This window comes from Stegostoma tigrinum, chromosome 42 (assembly GCF_030684315.1).
Source record: "Stegostoma tigrinum isolate sSteTig4 chromosome 42, sSteTig4.hap1, whole genome shotgun sequence".
Classification (NCBI taxonomy): Eukaryota; Metazoa; Chordata; class Chondrichthyes; order Orectolobiformes; family Stegostomatidae; genus Stegostoma; species Stegostoma tigrinum.
This window is the reverse complement of record NC_081395.1, coordinates 3494853-3511434: the sequence shown is the minus strand read 5'-3', so window position 1 is coordinate 3511434 and position 16582 is coordinate 3494853. Positions and strand designations below refer to the sequence as shown.

The 16582-nt window shown below is 55.6% G+C and overlaps 1 protein-coding gene across 1 annotated transcript in view; it reads left to right on the top strand.

Moving 5' to 3' along the window:
• Nucleotides 1-10849: 10849 nt before the first annotated feature.
• The window catches only part of LOC125449298 (zinc finger protein ubi-d4 B-like), a 32357-nt gene continuing 26624 nt past the window's right edge, over nucleotides 10850-16582 (top strand). The window contains exons 1-2 of the mRNA XM_059641483.1: nucleotides 10850-10944; nucleotides 11300-11379. Coding sequence (XP_059497466.1) covers nucleotides 10850-10944; nucleotides 11300-11379 — 175 coding nt within the window. The remainder of the gene's footprint in view (nucleotides 10945-11299; nucleotides 11380-16582) is intronic.

Below are 16582 nucleotides of genomic sequence, written 5' to 3'. Positions count from 1 at the left end.
AAACCGGTTTCGATCCCCAGACTGAGCCATTGGTTGACTGTACAATGGGAAACAAGAGGCTGTTGCTAGGCTCCGTAACCCCGCTGAGCAGTCAGAGGCCATTCAGTCCAACTGCTGCATCCTTCCCTGCTGATGCTCAGCTTGGCTCCATTTGGGATCCCTTGGCTGTCAAAAGGATTTCCCTCTCCAACTGGACAGCACAGGGCATAGAGCAAGGGAGAGGAGGGGAGTGAGGGGGGGAGAGCTGTACTGGGCACAGGGTGAGGGAGGGAGTGGGGGGGGAGAATGAGGGGGGAGAGCTGTACTGGGCATAGAGCAAGGGAGAGGAGGGAGTGAGGGGAGAGAGCTGTACTGGGCACAGGGTGAGGGAGGGAGTGGGGGGGAGAACGAGGGGAGAGAGCTGTACTGGGCACAGGGTGAGGGAGGAGGAGGGAGTGAAGGGAGAGAGCTGTACTGGGCACAGGGTGAGGGAGGGAGTTGGAGGAGAGCGAGGGGAGAGCTGTACTGGGCACAGGGTGAGGGAGGGAGTTGGGGGAGAGCGAGGGGAGAGCTGTACTGGGCACAGGGTGAGGGAGGGAGTGGGGGGGAGAACGAGGGGAGAGAGCTGTACTGGGCACAGGGTGAGGGAGGGAGTGGGGGGGAGCGAGAGGATAGAGCTGTACTGGGCACAGGGTGAGGGAGTCGGGGAGGGGAGTGCGAGGGGAGAGAGCTGTACTGGGCACAGAGTGAAGCTAGTGCCCTCAGACCCAGCCTGCGAGCAGATCCATTTACACCACTCGGGGGTGGGGCGGGGGGGGGCGGGTGTGAGTGCAGCTCTTTCACAGCGAAACTGCCTGAAAACTGCAAACAGGGGAGGAAGGGGAAGGAATTCCATTTGCATAGCGCCTGTCACAACCTCAGCCATTCCTGAGGAATGGTCAAAGCGCACTCACTCTCGTCCAATGGGAAGGATAGCTGGGACAGTCTGGAATGTGTGAGGCCCCCACACGGCTGGGGAGCTGGAATGTGGAGACTTCAGGAAACGTCTGTGTGTCTCTCTGTGAGAAAAAGAACACTTCAACCCGGCCATTCTCACGCCACTGGCTGAGGGATCTTGCTGTGCACATGCCAACTGAGCTTCGCCAAATGGGCCTCATTGGCTGAGGGGGGTTTGGCTGTTCTCCTTCGTCACCCCCATCCCCCCTCCCCGCAAACACACAGTGCCCTGCTGCCCTGGTGGGTAATGGGTTTGAGTCCCGCAACCCCACCACTCCACACACAGAGACACACACACACACTCACTCTCTCACACACACACTTTCTCTCACACGCACACTCACACTCACACGCACACTCACACTCACACACACACACTCACTCTCACACACTCTCTCTCTCACACACACACACACACACGCACACTCTCTCTCTCTCACACACACACAGTCACACACACACACTCGCTCACACACACACACTCTCTCTCACACACTCTCTCTCTCACACACACCCACACACACACACACTCTCTCTCACACACTCTCTCTCACACACTCTCTCTCTCTCACACACACACACACACACACTCTCTCTCACACACACACTCTCTCTCTCTCTCTCACACACACACACACACACACACACACACACACAGTCACACACACACACTCTCTCTCACACACTCTCTCTCACACACTCTCTCTCTCTCACACACACACACACTCTCTCTCACACACACACTCTCTCTCTCTCTCACACACACACAGTCACACACACACACACACACTCTCTCTCTCACACACACACACTCTCTCTCTCTCTCACACACACACACAGTCACACACACACACACACACTCTCTCTCTCACACACACACACTCTCTCTCTCTCTCACACACACACACACACACACACACACACACACACACAGACATAGAGAGAGCTACACAGTGAGTTCGGCAGTACCAAAGGAAGCAGAGGTGAAAGTAGCCTGGGAAAATGGAACAAGGGCAATTCCGAGGGTAGTGGGGGTGGTCTAAAAGTTCCGGAACTGAATTCCCACTGGTATTTACTTCATTCAGCTTTTGTTTAATGTTGTAATGTTTGTTTGCAGCTGACTAGAGGTTACCCTGAGCCAAGCTAGCTGCAGCTGAGCTGTTCACTATCTTACTGCCTCAGCTACACAGGCATCATCCTACCCATGTATCCCTGTTTGCTTAGAACAAAAGTGCCCCCCGGATTGATATAGCGCCATTAACTTTCACCCTCCACCGATTTTGTCCCTCTCCTGCTTGCTTGCCGCAGGCTCTGTCCTTCCTACAATCTTTTCCCTTCAGGGATCATCCAGGCCTCCCAAAAGTCACTGACCTGATCTGCTGATATCAGATCAGCGTCTGCCTGATATGTTGGGTGTTTGTTACATTTTCCACTTTTTGATCTAAGAATTGCAGCATCTACACATTCAGCTTTTTCTTGTCCCAATGGAGATTACTGTCCCTCCCTCCCTCTCTCTCACTCAATGACTGTATCTCATTCTCTGTCTACCCTCATATATCTCACCTCTGTCTCTCGATAATTGTCTCGCTATATCGGTCTCTACGTCTGTCTAAACCTTTCCTATCTCTCACTACATAATATATCCTTCTCTGTCAGTCACTCCAGCTCTCTACCTCTATCCCTCTCTTGCTCTCTCTCTGTCACTGTCACTTGCTCTCACTCTTTTGTTCTCTCTCTCTCTCTCTCTCTCTCTCTCTCTCTCTCTACCTACTTCTGTCGGTCTCTCTCTCTCTCTCTCTGTCCCTATCTTTCACTGTTTCTATTTCTCTCCTCCCCTCTCTCTCATTCTCTCTCTCTCTCTGTTTCTGTGCTGAGCCTGGAGGTTGTGAATTTTAATGTCCTTCCCAATCTTGAAACCTCAAATGTGTAGCTCCGACGGAGCCAGGGCTGAGGGAGTGAGGCGCAGACAGATGGAGCTGAGGGAGTGAGGCACAGACAGAGGGAGCTGAGGGAGTGAGGTGCAGAGGGAGGGAGCTGAGGGAGTGATGCACAGACAGACAGAGCTGAGGGAGTGAGGCGCAGATAGAGGGAGCTGAGGGAGTGAGACACAGAGGGAGCTGAGGGAGTGAGGCACAGACGGAAGGAGCTGAGGGAGTGAGGCACAGACGGAGGGAGCTGAGGGAGTGAGGGACAGACAGAGAGATCTGAGGGAGTGAGGCACAGACAGAGGGAGCTGAGGGAGTGAGGCGCAGACGGAGGGAGCTGAGGGAGTGAGGCGCAGATGGAGGGAGCTGAGGGGGTGAGGCACAGGCAGAGGGAGCTGAGGGAGTGAGGCACAGACAGAGGGAGCTGAGGGAGTGAGGCGCAGACGGAGGGAGCTGAGGGAGTGAGGCGCAGATGGAGGGAGCTGAGGGGGTGAGGCACAGGCAGAGGGAGCTGAGGGAGTGAGGCACAGACAGAGGGAGCTGAGGGAGTGAGGCGCAGATGGAGGGAGCTGAGGGAGTGAGGCGCAGATGGAGGGAGCTGAGGGGGTGAGGCACAGGCAGAGGGAGCTGAGGGAGTGAGGCGCAGACGGAGGGAGCTGAGGGAGTGAGGCACAGACGGAGGGAGCTGAGGGAGTGAGGCACAGACGGAAGGAGCTGAGGGAGTGAGGCACGGACAGAGGGAGCTGAGGGAGTGAGGTGCAGACACTCAGAGCTGAAGGAGTGAGGCACAGACAGAGGGAGCTGAGGGAGTGAGGCGCAGATGGAGAGAGCTGAGGGAGTGAGGCACAGACAGAGGGAGCTGAGGGAGTGCGGCGCAGACGGAGGGAGCTGAGGGAGTGAGGCACAGACAGAGGGAGCTGAGGGAGTGAGGCACAGACAGACAGAGCTGAGGGAGTGAGGCGCAGACAGAGGGAGCTGAGGGAGTGAGGCACAGACGGAGGGAGCTGAGGGAGTGAGGCACAGACAGAGGGAGCTGAGGGAGTGAGGCACAGACAGACAGAGCTGAGGGAGTGAGGCACAGATGGACGGAGCTGAGAGAGTGAGGCACAGACAGACAGAGCTGAGGGAGTGAGGCGCAGATGGAGGGAGCTGAGGGAGTGAGGCACAATCAGATGGAGCTGAGGGAGTGAGGCGCAGACAGACAGAGCTGAGGGAGTGAGACGCAGACAGACAGAGCTGAGGGAGTGAGGCACAGACAGACAGAGCTGAGGGAGTGAGGCGCAGATGGAGGGAGCTGAGGGAGTGAGGCACAATCAGATGGAGCTGAGGGAGTGAGGCGCAGACAGACAGAGCTGAGGGAGTGAGACGCAGACAGACAGAGCTGAGGGAGTGAGGCACAGACAGACAGAGCTGAGGGAGGGAGGCGCAGACAGTCAGAGCTGAGGGAGGGAGGCGCAGACAGACAGAGCTGAGGGAGGGAGGCGCAGACAGTCAGAGCTGAGGGAGGGAGGCGCAGACAGTCAGAGCTGAGGGAGGGAGGCGCAGACAGACAGAGCTGAGGGAGGGAGGCACAGACAGTCAGAGCTGAGGGAGGGTGGCGCAGACAGACAGAGCTGAGGTAGTGAGGCACAGACGGAGGGAGCTGAGGGAATGAGACACAGACAGAGGGAGCTGAGGGAGTGAGGCACAGATGGAGGAAGCTGAGGGAGTGAGACACAGAGGGAGCTGAGGGAGGGAGGCGCAGACAGACAGAGCTGAGGCGCAGACAGACAGAGCTGAGGGAGGGAGGCACAGACTGACAGAGCTGAGGGAGGGAGGCGCAGACAGACAGAGGGAGCTGAGGGAGGGAGGCACGGATGGAAATTGGGAGTGAAGGGTTACAGCGATGGGCTGAATGATTTGGCAGAGATGTGTAGCTCGGGATGCGGATGCAGTGGTTGGTTGGGTCACTGAGTCCCCTGTGAGGTGAGAGCCTCAGTGGGGCCCGGTCTGTGCTGAGGCGCCGTTGTTCTGTTCCGATCCGAATGTATAAACTAGAAACTGAACTGCTCACCACGACAGAGCAGGCCACTGAGGCTCTCACCTCACAGGGGGCTCAGTGACCCAACCAACCACTCCAGGGACAGGTGGGTGGGATGCTCTTTGTAGGGTAGGTGTGAACTCAATTGGCCGAATGGCCTGCTGCCACACTGTGGGGGACGTGTGGGAGAGGATAGTCCGCAGTCTCCTGGGGAACGCTGACCGGATGGACTGAGGGGGTTGCAGAGCTGAAATAGAGAGATTTGTTTTGTCTGTCTGAAAGTGGAGGGTATTGTGTGTGGGTTTGGGAGGTAAACCTGCCACACACACTCACTCACACTCACTCATGCTCACTCACACTCACTCACACTCACTCACTCACACACTCGCACACACTCACTCACACATACTCTCACACACACACACTCACTCACACTCACTCACATACTCACACACACACTCTCACTCACACAAACTCTCACACTCACGCACACTCTCTCACACACAGACACACACACGCACAGAGACTCACACACACATTCACACACACACAATCACACACACACACACACACACACACACACAGAGACTCTCACACTCACACGCACACTCACACACACGCACACACATGTACACACACCCTCCTCCCACACAGACACTCATACACACACACACACACACACACACACACACACACTCAGGCCCCAGCGACAGTGAAAGGAGTGAACCGCCAGTTTCTGAACACCCTGAGGCTTCCCTCAATGACCCACTCCCACCAAACCCCCCTCCACACCCCAAGAAAAACCGCAACATGCGGAGCTCCACTGGAGCTGCTGGCTGTGCTGCCAGGGCTGGGGGCTGGAGATGGCTGTTAGTGTCTCACTCCGGCAGCTAAAAGTGAATGTGTTTCTTCAGAGATCTCCCCATCTCGGAGCAGATTACACTCGGTTAGCCCTGGATCTAGGGACTGTCTTCACAGGGACACCACCCCGACTCCTACATCAACCCCCTTCCACAAAAACTGACACCCTCCATGCACACATATACACAGTCTGAAAGATTACACATTGCTTTCCATCTGCCCCCGTGTCATTTGCCCAGAAAAAAATCACATGCTTTCCATATACTGGGCCCAGTCTTTGATCGCAGGGTCAAATGAGTCAAGCTTTCCCAAATGATGCCACAAGTGCGGACCCCCAACTCTAACATGTCTGTTGCAAATGAATGTTCTTAAGGCATATACTGTTTTCTCCCATTGCCAGGGAAATAACTGCACAGGGGCCAGTATTTTGTCACTGGGTCACCCTTTATTCACATATGCACAGTACGCTGGCTGCGGCCAACCAGCTCGGATCTCAGTCCCGGAACTGAAGAAATCCCCTGGTTATACTGGTCAGCCAGGGCTCTCCTGATTGGCCCAGGGTTAACATGCCCAATCAAGGATCTTGTAGCCAACAAGATCCAGCTGGTTCCTATCGCTACAGTACCCAAGGTTTAGCAGACTGATTCCTGAGATGGCAGGGCTGGCATATGAGGAGACACTGAATTGGTTAAAATTAGAGTCGCTGCAAAACTGGGGCCTCTCATAGATAGCTGTAAAATTCAAACAGGACTAGACAGGGTAGATGCAGGAAGGATACTCCCAGTGATGGGGAAGCCCAGAACCAGGGGTCACAGTGTAAGGATGTGGCAAAATCCAATCCCAAGAGCCTGCATCTGGCCCACATCTCTCGCAATCTTCCCGACTCATGTACCCGTCCAGATGCCCTTTAAATGCTGTAACTGTACCAGCCCCCACCACTTCCCCTGGCAGCTCATTCCATACCAACCATCCTCTGTGTGAAAAAGTTACCCCTCAGGTCCCTTTTACATCCTCCCCCTCTCACCTTAAACCTATATCCCTCTAGACTCCCCCCCACCCTGGGGGGAAAAGACCTTGTCTATTCACCCTGTCCATGCCCCTCATGATTTTATAAACCTCTATAAGGTCACCCCTTCAGCCTCTGAAGCTCCAGGGATTATCGCTGCAGCCTATTCAGCCCCTCCCTGTCGCTCAGACCCTCCAACCCTGGCAACATCCTTGTAAATCTTTTCTGAGCCCTTTCTATTTTAACGACATCCTTCCCACAGCAGGGAGACCTGGATTGAACACAGTTTTCCAAAAGTGGCCCTAACCAATGTCCAGTACAGCCACAACGTGGCCGTCCCAACTCCCTCTACTCAATGCACTGACCAATAAAGACAAGTACCAAATGCCTCCTTCATTATCCTATCCACCTGTGACTCCACTTTCAGGGAGCTATGAACCTGCTCCCCAAGGTCTCTCTGTTCAGCAACACCCCCCAGGGCCTTCCCATTAAGCCCTGCCCTGATGTGACTTTCCAAAATGCAGCATCTCACATTTATCTGAATTCAACTCCATCTGCCTCTCCTCGGCCCATCGGCCCATCTGATTAAGGCCCTATTGTACCCTGATGGAACCTTCTTCACTGTACACTGTATCTCCAATTTTAGACTCACCTGTAAACTTACCATATCAAAAGCCAGTCCCAAGAGCCTGCATTTGGCCCACATCTCTCTCGATCTTTCCAACTCATGTCCCCGTCCAGATGCCCTTTAAATGCTGTAACTGTACCAGCCCCCACCACTTCCTCACGACACCAGGTGAAAGTCTAACAGATGAAGGAGCTGTGCACCGAAAGCTTGTGATTTCAAATAAACCTGTTGGACTATAACCTGGTGTCTTGGGACTTCTGACCTCTGTCCACCGCAGTCCTACACGGGCACCTCCACATCTTGGCAGACCAGCCATACCCCTTATGTTCTCATCCAAATCATTGAAGCAAATGACCATCAGCAGTGGGGCTTTTAGTGACTTGGAGAGAGCAAGGCCTGCAGGTGCTGGAGTCAGAGATAACACAGTGTGGAGCTGGAGGAACACAGCAAGCCAGGCAGCATCACAGGAGCAGGAAAGCAGATGTTCCGGGCCTGGACCCTTCATCAGGACTGGGGAGGGGTTAGGGAGCTCAGAAATAAACAGAGGGAGGTGGGTGGGCCTGGGGGAAGGTAGGTGGGACGGTGATAGGTGGATGTAGATAGATGGTGGCGGGGAATGGTGAGTGGGATGGGTGGGGATGGATGGGTGGGAGAGAAGATGGACAGGTTGTGTCAGGTCAAGGAAATGAGAGGGAGGGTTGGTCATGAGATGAGGCTGGGGGTGTGGGAAGATTTTAAAACTGCACTCGACGTTAAGGCCATCAGGCTGTAGGCTCCCGAGGTGGAATATGAGGTTCTGCTCCTCCAGTTTGTGGGTGGCATCATTGTGACACTGGAGGAGGCCCAGGATGGATATGTCACCCAGGGAATGGCGGGGGGGGGGGGGCAGTTAAAATGGTTTGCAACTGGAAGGAGTCATCGTTTGTCGTGTATGGAGTGCAGATGATCTACAAAACGGCCCCTAAGTCTGCACTTGGTCTCACTGATTTAGAGGAGGCCACGTAGGGAGCAGGAGATACAGGAGCCAAGTTGACAGATGTGCAGGTGAACCCCCATCTAATAGACAATAGACAATAGGTGCAGGTGTAGGCCATTCGGCCCTTTGAGCCAGCACCACCATTCATTATCCTGTCACAATCAGTATCCTGTTCCTGCGTTATCCCCAAAACCCCTGACTCCACTATCTTTAAGAGCTCTATCCATCCCTCCATGACATGGAAGGTTTGTTTTGGGCCTGGGACGGGGGGTGAGGGGGGAGGTGCAGGGGTATAGCGCTTCCTGTGGGTACAGGGAAGGGTGGTGGGGTTAGTGGGGAGTGTGGAGCAGATGAGGGAGTTGCGGAGAAGGCGGTCCCTATGGAAGGCAGATAGTGTGGGGCGGGAAAATATATTTGGCTGTGGGCTCGGATTGTAGCTGGTGCAAATGGCGGAGAATGATACTTTGGATGTGGAGGTTGGTGGGGTGATATGTGAGGGACAATGGGGCTTCTGTCTTTATTTGTGTTGGGGGGGAGGGGGTGTGAGGACAGAAGTGTGGGAAACACAAGAGATGAGGTTGAGGGCATTTTCAATCACTGGGTGGGGGGAAGTTATGGTCTTTGAAATAGGGGTCCATGTGCGGGAGTGGAATGCCTCATCGTGGGAGCAGATGCGGCGGAGGCGGAGGAATTGGGAATAGGGGATGGAATTTTTGCAGGAGGGTGGGTGGGAGGAGGTGTATTCTAGGTAGCTGTGGGAGTCGGTGGGCTTGAAATGGACATCGGTTACAAGCTGGTTGCCTGAGATGGAGACTGAGAGGTCCAGGAAGGTGAGGGATGTGCTGGAGATTGCCCAGGTGAACTGAAGGTTGGGGTGGAAGGTGTTGGTGAAGTGGATGAACTGTTTGAGCTCCTCTGGGGAGCAAGAGGCGGCGCCGATACAGTCATCAATGTAACGGAGGAAGAGGTGGGGTTTGGGGCCAGTGTAGCAGAAGAGGGATTGTTCCACGTAACCTACAAAGAGGCAGGCATAGCTGGGGCCCATGCGGGTGCCCATGGCCACCCCCTTAGTCTGTAGGAAGTGGGAGGAATCGAAAGAGAAGTTGTTGAGGGTGAGGACGAGTTTGGCTAGGCAGATGAGGGTGTCAGTGGAGGGGGACTGGTCGGGCCTGCAGGACAGGAAGAAGCAGAGGGCCATCTGCATGAGGAATACAGGTGTATAGGGACTGGACGTCCATGGTGAAGATGAGGTGTTAGAGGCTGTGGAATTTACAGAGGTCCACTCTAAGTTTGTAAGAAGGAGCACAGACCTGAAGTTTTTTTTTAAAGCAGGTGGCAGCGCTTTAGAAATACTACAAATCACAGAATCTAGTTATGTTTGATTTATTGAACAAATGTGGGTCAAAACTCATTACCATGTGCCTGCACCAAAGCAGGGATTAAATAGCCAGCTCGACCTCAGTAACACTAGTACGTTGCGCATTTTAGGAAACAGGTTTGCAGTAATTGTCCTGCAAGAGATTGAACTCTCATGGCATGAACGTGTTCCTTTAACTTCCATTAAACCAAAATTGTCGATCCCTTTCATTCTTCCACAGAGAGACAGGGTACTTCGCAGTACCAAAGCTTAATTTATGAAGGTCCACACCAGGCAAACAAACAAGCAGGAGCTGCCTCCAACCTTTAGATTTGTCAGATACGTAGAAAATCAGAGAAGAGTACAGGAGGACATTCAGCCCGTTGAGTCTGCAGGGTCGGATTGTGCTGATTGTTGAGTCAATGTGATGGGGATTTGTCAGGATACCAAGTCTCAGCACTGAGTGACCATTTCACACTCACTGGCTCCCCTCAGCCAGTCCACCCTGTCGCTGCTCCTTCCTTCCTCTGAGGCTGAGTGGGAGCAGTCCCCCTCTGCTTCCCTGTCTAAGGTGAAAAGATTCAGTCTCCGAGTCCTACAGCACAGAAACAGACCCTTTGGTCCGACCCATCCACCGAGCTTGTTTTCCAAACTGACTCAGTCCCAGCTGCCTGCGTTTCGCCCATATCGCTCTCTAACCCTTTCCTGTTCATGTACCTGTCCAGATGTCTTTTTCAAATGCTGTAAGAGTCCCCCACACCCACCACTTCCCGTGGCAGTTCATTCCACACACAAACCAGCCTCTGTGTAAAAAAATTACCCCTCAAGCCCTTTTCAAAACGGTCTCCTCTCACCTTAAAAATACAACCCCTAGTTTTGAACTCGCCCACTTTAGAGAAAAGGCCTTGACTATTCACGTTCTTTATGACCCTCATGATATTTATAAACCTCTACAAGGTCGCCTCTCAACTTCCTACACTCCAGTGACAGAATTCCCAGCCTTTCAAGCCTCTCCTTATGACTCAAACCCTCCGATTCCCAGTGACGTCCCGGTACATCTCTCCCGAGCTCTCTACAGCTCAATAATATCCTTCCGAAAACATGGAGACACCAGAAATGCACATGGTGCTGCAGAATAGAGCGCCCCCAATGTCCTGCACAAACTCAACACAACGCCCCAACTCTGGCACTCAGCGGTGACCCACTCTCTGTCGGTGGGGCAGGCCAGAGGGATGGGGGGAAGCTGCTGGGGTGGGAGGAGGGTAACTCAGACCAGAGCCTCCCTGTGCAAAAGCACTCAAATAGCTGATTAAACTGAGCATCTAGAATCCTTTGTCCCAGGCATCACACTGAAGGGGCAGGGGATTATGCCAGCCCTGCTTTAACACTCAGTAATTCAATAATAAGCAAACTATCACGACTCAGCTCACAGGACTGACCCTCAAATCAAATATGAGTCAGCTGGAACAAAAACAGAAGTTGCCGGAAAAGCTCAGCGGGTCTGGCAGCGTTTGTGAAGGAAAAAAATCAGAGTAAACATTTCGGTTCCAGGGACCCTTCCTCAGAACTCAAACCCGAGACCAAAGGCTTAGTCACCAATGGAGCAGTGAGAGAAATTCAGGGGGGTTCAGGTGCCAAAGATAGGGAGGGGGTGTAGGGGCCAGAGGGGTTGCCAGAGATAGGGAGGGGGTGTAGGGGGTGACAGAGATAGGGAGGGGGTGTGGGGGCTGGAGAGGGTGACAGAGATAGGGAGGGGTGTGGGGGCTGGAGTGGGTGACAGAGATAGGGTGGGGATGTTTGGGCTGGAGGGGGTAACAGAGATAGGAGGGGGTGTGGGGGGGTGACAGAGATTGGCAGGGGGAGTAGCGGCTGGAGTGGGTGACAGAGATACGGTGGGGGTGTTTGGGCTGGAGGGGGTGACAGAGATAAGGAGGGGGTCGAGGGGTTGGAGAGGGTTACAGAGATAGGGAGGGGGTGTAGGGGCTGGAGGGGTTGACAGAAATAGAGGGGGGTGTAGGGGCTGGAGGGGGTGACAGAGACAAGGAGGGGGTGTTGGGAATTGAGGGTGTGACAGAGATAGGGAGGGGGTGTAGGGGCTGGAGGGGGTGACAGAGATAGGGAGGGGGTGTAGAAGCTGGAGGGGGTGAAGAGATAGGGAGGGGGTGTAGGGGATGGAGGGGGTGACAAAGATAGGGAGGGGGTGTGGGGGCGGGAGTGGGTGACAGAGATCGAGAGTCGGTGTAGGGGCTGGAGGGGGTGACAGAGAGGAAGGGGGTGTCAGGGCTGGAGGGAGTGACAGAGATAGTGGAGCGGGGGAATGGGGGATAGTGGAGAGGGGTGATTGGGGTTAGTGGAGAGGGGGGATTGGGGTTAGTGGAGAGGGGGGATTGGGGTTAGTGGAGTGGGGATGGGGGTTAGTGGAGAGGGGGGATTGGGGTTAGTGGAGAGGGGGTATTGGGGTTAGTGGAGAGGGGGGATGGGGGTTAGTGGAGAGGGGGTATTGGGGTGAGTGGAGAGGGGGGATGGGGGTTAGTAGAGAGGGGGGATTGGGGTTAGTGGAGAGGGGGGATTGGGGTTAGTGGAGAGGGGGGATTGGGGTTAGTGGAGAGTGGGGATGGGGGTTAGTGGAGTGGGGATGGGGGTTAGTGGAGAGGGGGTATTGTGGTTAGTGGAGAGGGGGAATTGGGGTTAGTGGAGAGGGGGTATTGTGGTTAGTGGAGAGGGGGGATTGGGGTTAGTGGAGAGGGGGGATGGGGGTTAGTGGAGAGGGGGTATTGGGGTTAGTGGAGAGGGGGTATTGGGGTTAGTGGAGAGGGGGAATTGGGGTTAGTGGAGAGGGGGTATTGGGGTTAGTGGAGAGGGGGGATGGGGGTTAGGGGAGAGGGGGAATTGGGGTGAGTGGAGAGGGGGAATTGGGGTGAGTGGAGAGGGGGAATTGTGGTTAGTGGAGAGGGGGGATGGGGGTTAGGGGAGAGGGGGAATTGGGGTGAGTGGAGAGGGGGAATTGGGGTTAGTGGAGAGGGGGAATTGTGGTTAGTGGAGAGGGGGTATTGGGGTTAGTGGAGGGGGGGATGGGGGTTAGTGGAGAGGGGGGATGGGGTTAGTGGGGAGGGGGATGTGGGCTTAGTGGGGAGGGGTTATTGGGGTTAGTGGAGAGGGGGGATTGTGGTTAGTGTAGAGGGGGGATTGTGGTTAGTGTAGAGGGGGGATTGTGGTTAGTGGAGGGGAGGGATTGGGGTTAGTGGAGAGGGGTATGGGGCTTCGTGGAGAGGGGGTATTGGGGTTAGTGGAGAGGGGGGATTGGGGTTAGTGGAGAGGGGGGTATTGGGGTTAGTGGAGATGGGGGATTGGGGTTAGTGGAGATGGGGGATTGGGGTTAATGGAGAGTGGGGATGGTGGTTAGTGGAGAGGGGGGATTGGGGTTAGTGGAGGGGTGGGATTGGGGTTTGTGGAGAGTGGGTATGGGTGTTAGTGGAGAGGGGGTATTGGGGTTAGTGGAGAGGGCGGATGGGGGTTAGTGGAGAGGGGATGGGGGTTAGTGGAGAGGGGGGATTTGGGTTAGTGGAGAGGGGGTTGGGGGTTAGTCTAGAGGGGGGATTGGGGTTAGTGGAGAGGGGGGATTGGGGTTAGTGGAGAGGGGGTATTGGGGTTAGTGGAGAGGGGGTATTGGGGTTAGTGGAGAGGGGGATGGGGGTTAGTGGAGAGGGGGGATTGGGGTTAGTGGAGGGGTGGGATTGGGGTTTCTGGAGAGTGGGTATGGGTGTTAGTGGAGAGGGGGTATTGGGGTTAGTGAAGAGGGCGGATGGGGGTTAGTGGAGAGGGGATGGGGTTTAGTGGAGAGGGGGGATTTGGGTTAGTGGAGAGGGGGTTGGGGGTTAGTGGAGAGGGGGGATTGGGGTTAGTGGAGAGGGGGGATTGGGGTTAGTGGAGAGGGGGGATTGGGGTTAGTGGAGAAGGGGATGGGGGTTAGTGGAGAGGGGGGATTGGGGTTAGTGTAGAGGGGGGATTGGGGGTTAGTGGAGAGTGGGGATGGGGGTTAGTGGAGAGGGGGTTGGGGTTTAGTGGAGAGGGGGGATTGGGGTTAGTGGAGTGGGGATGGGGGTTAGTGGAGAGGGGGGATTGGGGTTAGTGGAGAGGGGGGATTGGGGTTAGTGGAGAGGGGGGATTGGGGTTAGTGGAGTGGGGATGGGGGTTAGTGGAGAGGGGGTATTGGGGTTAGAGGAGAGGGGGATGGGGGTTAGTGGAGAGGGGGGATTGGGGTTAGTGGAGAGGGGGGATTGGGGTTAGTGGAGTGGGGATGGGGGTTAGTGGAGAGGGGGGATTGGGGTTAGTGGAGAGGGGGGGATTGGGGTTAATGGAGAGGGGGTATTGGGGTTAGCGGAGAGCGGGGATTGGGGTTAGTGGAGTGGGGATGGGGGTTAGTGGAGAGGGGGGATTGTGGTTAGTGGAGGGGAGGGATTGGGGTTAGTGGAGAGGGGTATGGGGCTTCGTGGAGAGGGGGAATTGGGGTGAGTGGAGAGGGGGAATTGTGGTTAGTGGAGAGGGGGGATGGGGGTTAGGGGAGAGGGGGAATTGGGGTGAGTGGAGAGGGGGAATTGGGGTTAGTGGAGAGGGGGAATTGTGGTTAGTGGAGAGGGGGTATTGGGGTTAGTGGAGGGGGGGATGGGGGTTAGTGGAGAGGGGGGATGGGGTTAGTGGGGAGGGGGATGTGGGCTTAGTGGGGAGGGGTTATTGGGGTTAGTGGAGAGGGGGGATTGTGGTTAGTGTAGAGGGGGGATTGTGGTTAGTGTAGAGGGGGGATTGTGGTTAGTGGAGGGGAGGGATTGGGGTTAGTGGAGAGGGGTATGGGGCTTCGTGGAGAGGGGGTATTGGGGTTAGTGGAGAGGGGGGATTGGGGTTAGTGGAGAGGGGGGTATTGGGGTTAGTGGAGATGGGGGATTGGGGTTAGTGGAGATGGGGGATTGGGGTTAATGGAGAGTGGGGATGGTGGTTAGTGGAGAGGGGGGATTGGGGTTAGTGGAGGGGTGGGATTGGGGTTTGTGGAGAGTGGGTATGGGTGTTAGTGGAGAGGGGGTATTGGGGTTAGTGGAGAGGGCGGATGGGGGTTAGTGGAGAGGGGATGGGGGTTAGTGGAGAGGGGGGATTTGGGTTAGTGGAGAGGGGGTTGGGGGTTAGTCTAGAGGGGGGATTGGGGTTAGTGGAGAGGGGGGATTGGGGTTAGTGGAGAGGGGGTATTGGGGTTAGTGGAGAGGGGGTATTGGGGTTAGTGGAGAGGGGGATGGGGGTTAGTGGAGAGGGGGGATTGGGGTTAGTGGAGGGGTGGGATTGGGGTTTGTGGAGAGTGGGTATGGGTGTTAGTGGAGAGGGGGTATTGGGGTTAGTGAAGAGGGCGGATGGGGGGTTAGTGGAGAGGGGATGGGGTTTAGTGGAGAGGGGGGATTTGGGTTAGTGGAGAGGGGGTTGGGGGTTAGTGGAGAGGGGGGATTGGGGTTAGTGGAGAGGGGGGATTGGGGTTAGTGGAGAGGGGGGATTGGGGTTAGTGGAGAAGGGGATGGGGGTTAGTGGAGAGGGGGGATTGGGGTTAGTGTAGAGGGGGAATTGGGGTTAGTGGAGAGTGGGGATGGGGGTTAGTGGAGAGGGGGTTGGGGTTTAGTGGAGAGGGGGGATTGGGGTTAGTGGAGTGGGGATGGGGGTTAGTGGAGAGGGGGGATTGGGGTTAGTGGAGAGGGGGGATTGGGGTTAGTGGAGAGGGGGGATTGGGGTTAGTGGAGTGGGGATGGGGGTTAGTGGAGAGGGGGTATTGGGGTTAGAGGAGAGGGGGATGGGGGTTAGTGGAGAGGGGGGATTGGGGTTAGTGGAGAGGGGGGATTGGGGTTAGTGGAGTGGGGATGGGGGTTAGTGGAGAGGGGGGATTGGGGTTAGTGGAGAGGGGGGGATTGGGGTTAATGGAGAGGGGGTATTGGGGTTAGCGGAGAGCGGGGATTGGGGTTAGTGGAGTGGGGATGGGGGGTTAGTGGAGAGGGGGGATTGTGGTTAGTGGAGGGGAGGGATTGGGGTTAGTGGAGAGGGGTATGGGGCTTCGTGGAGAGGGGGTATTGGGGTTAGTGGAGAGGGGGGATTGGGGTTAGTGGAGAGGGGGGTATTGGGGTTAGTGGAGATGGGGGATTGGGGTTAGTGGAGATGGGGGATTGGGGTTAATGGAGAGTGGGGATGGTGGTTAGTGGAGAGGGGGGATTGGGGTTAGTGGAGGGGTGGGATTGGGGTTTGTGGAGAGTGGGTATGGGTGTTAGTGGAGAGGGGGTATTGGGGTTAGTGGAGAGGGCGGATGGGGGTTAGTGGAGAGGGGATTGGGGTTAGTGGAGAGGGGGGATTTGGGTTAGTGGAGAGGGGGTTGGGGGTTAGTCTAGAGGGGGGATTGGGGTTAGTGGAGAGGGGGGATTGGGGTTAGTGGAGAGGGGGGTATTGGGGTTAGTGGAGAGGGGGATGGGGGTTAGTGGAGAGGGGGGATTGGGGTTAGTGGAGGGGTGGGATTGGGGTTTGTGGAGAGTGGGTATGGGTGTTAGTGGAGAGGGGGTATTGGGGTTAGTGGAGAGGGCGGATGGGGGTTAGTGGAGAGGGGATGGGGTTTAGTGGAGAGGGGGGATTGGGGTTAGTGGAGAGGGGGTTGGGGGTTAGTGGAGAGGGGGGATTGGGGTTAGTGGAGAGGGGGGATTGGGGTTAGTGGAGAGGGGGGATTGGGGTTAGTGGAGAAGGGGATGGGGGTTAGTGGAGAGGGGGGATTGGGGTTAGTGTAGAGGGGGGATTGGGGTTAGTGGAGAGTGGGGATGGGGGTTA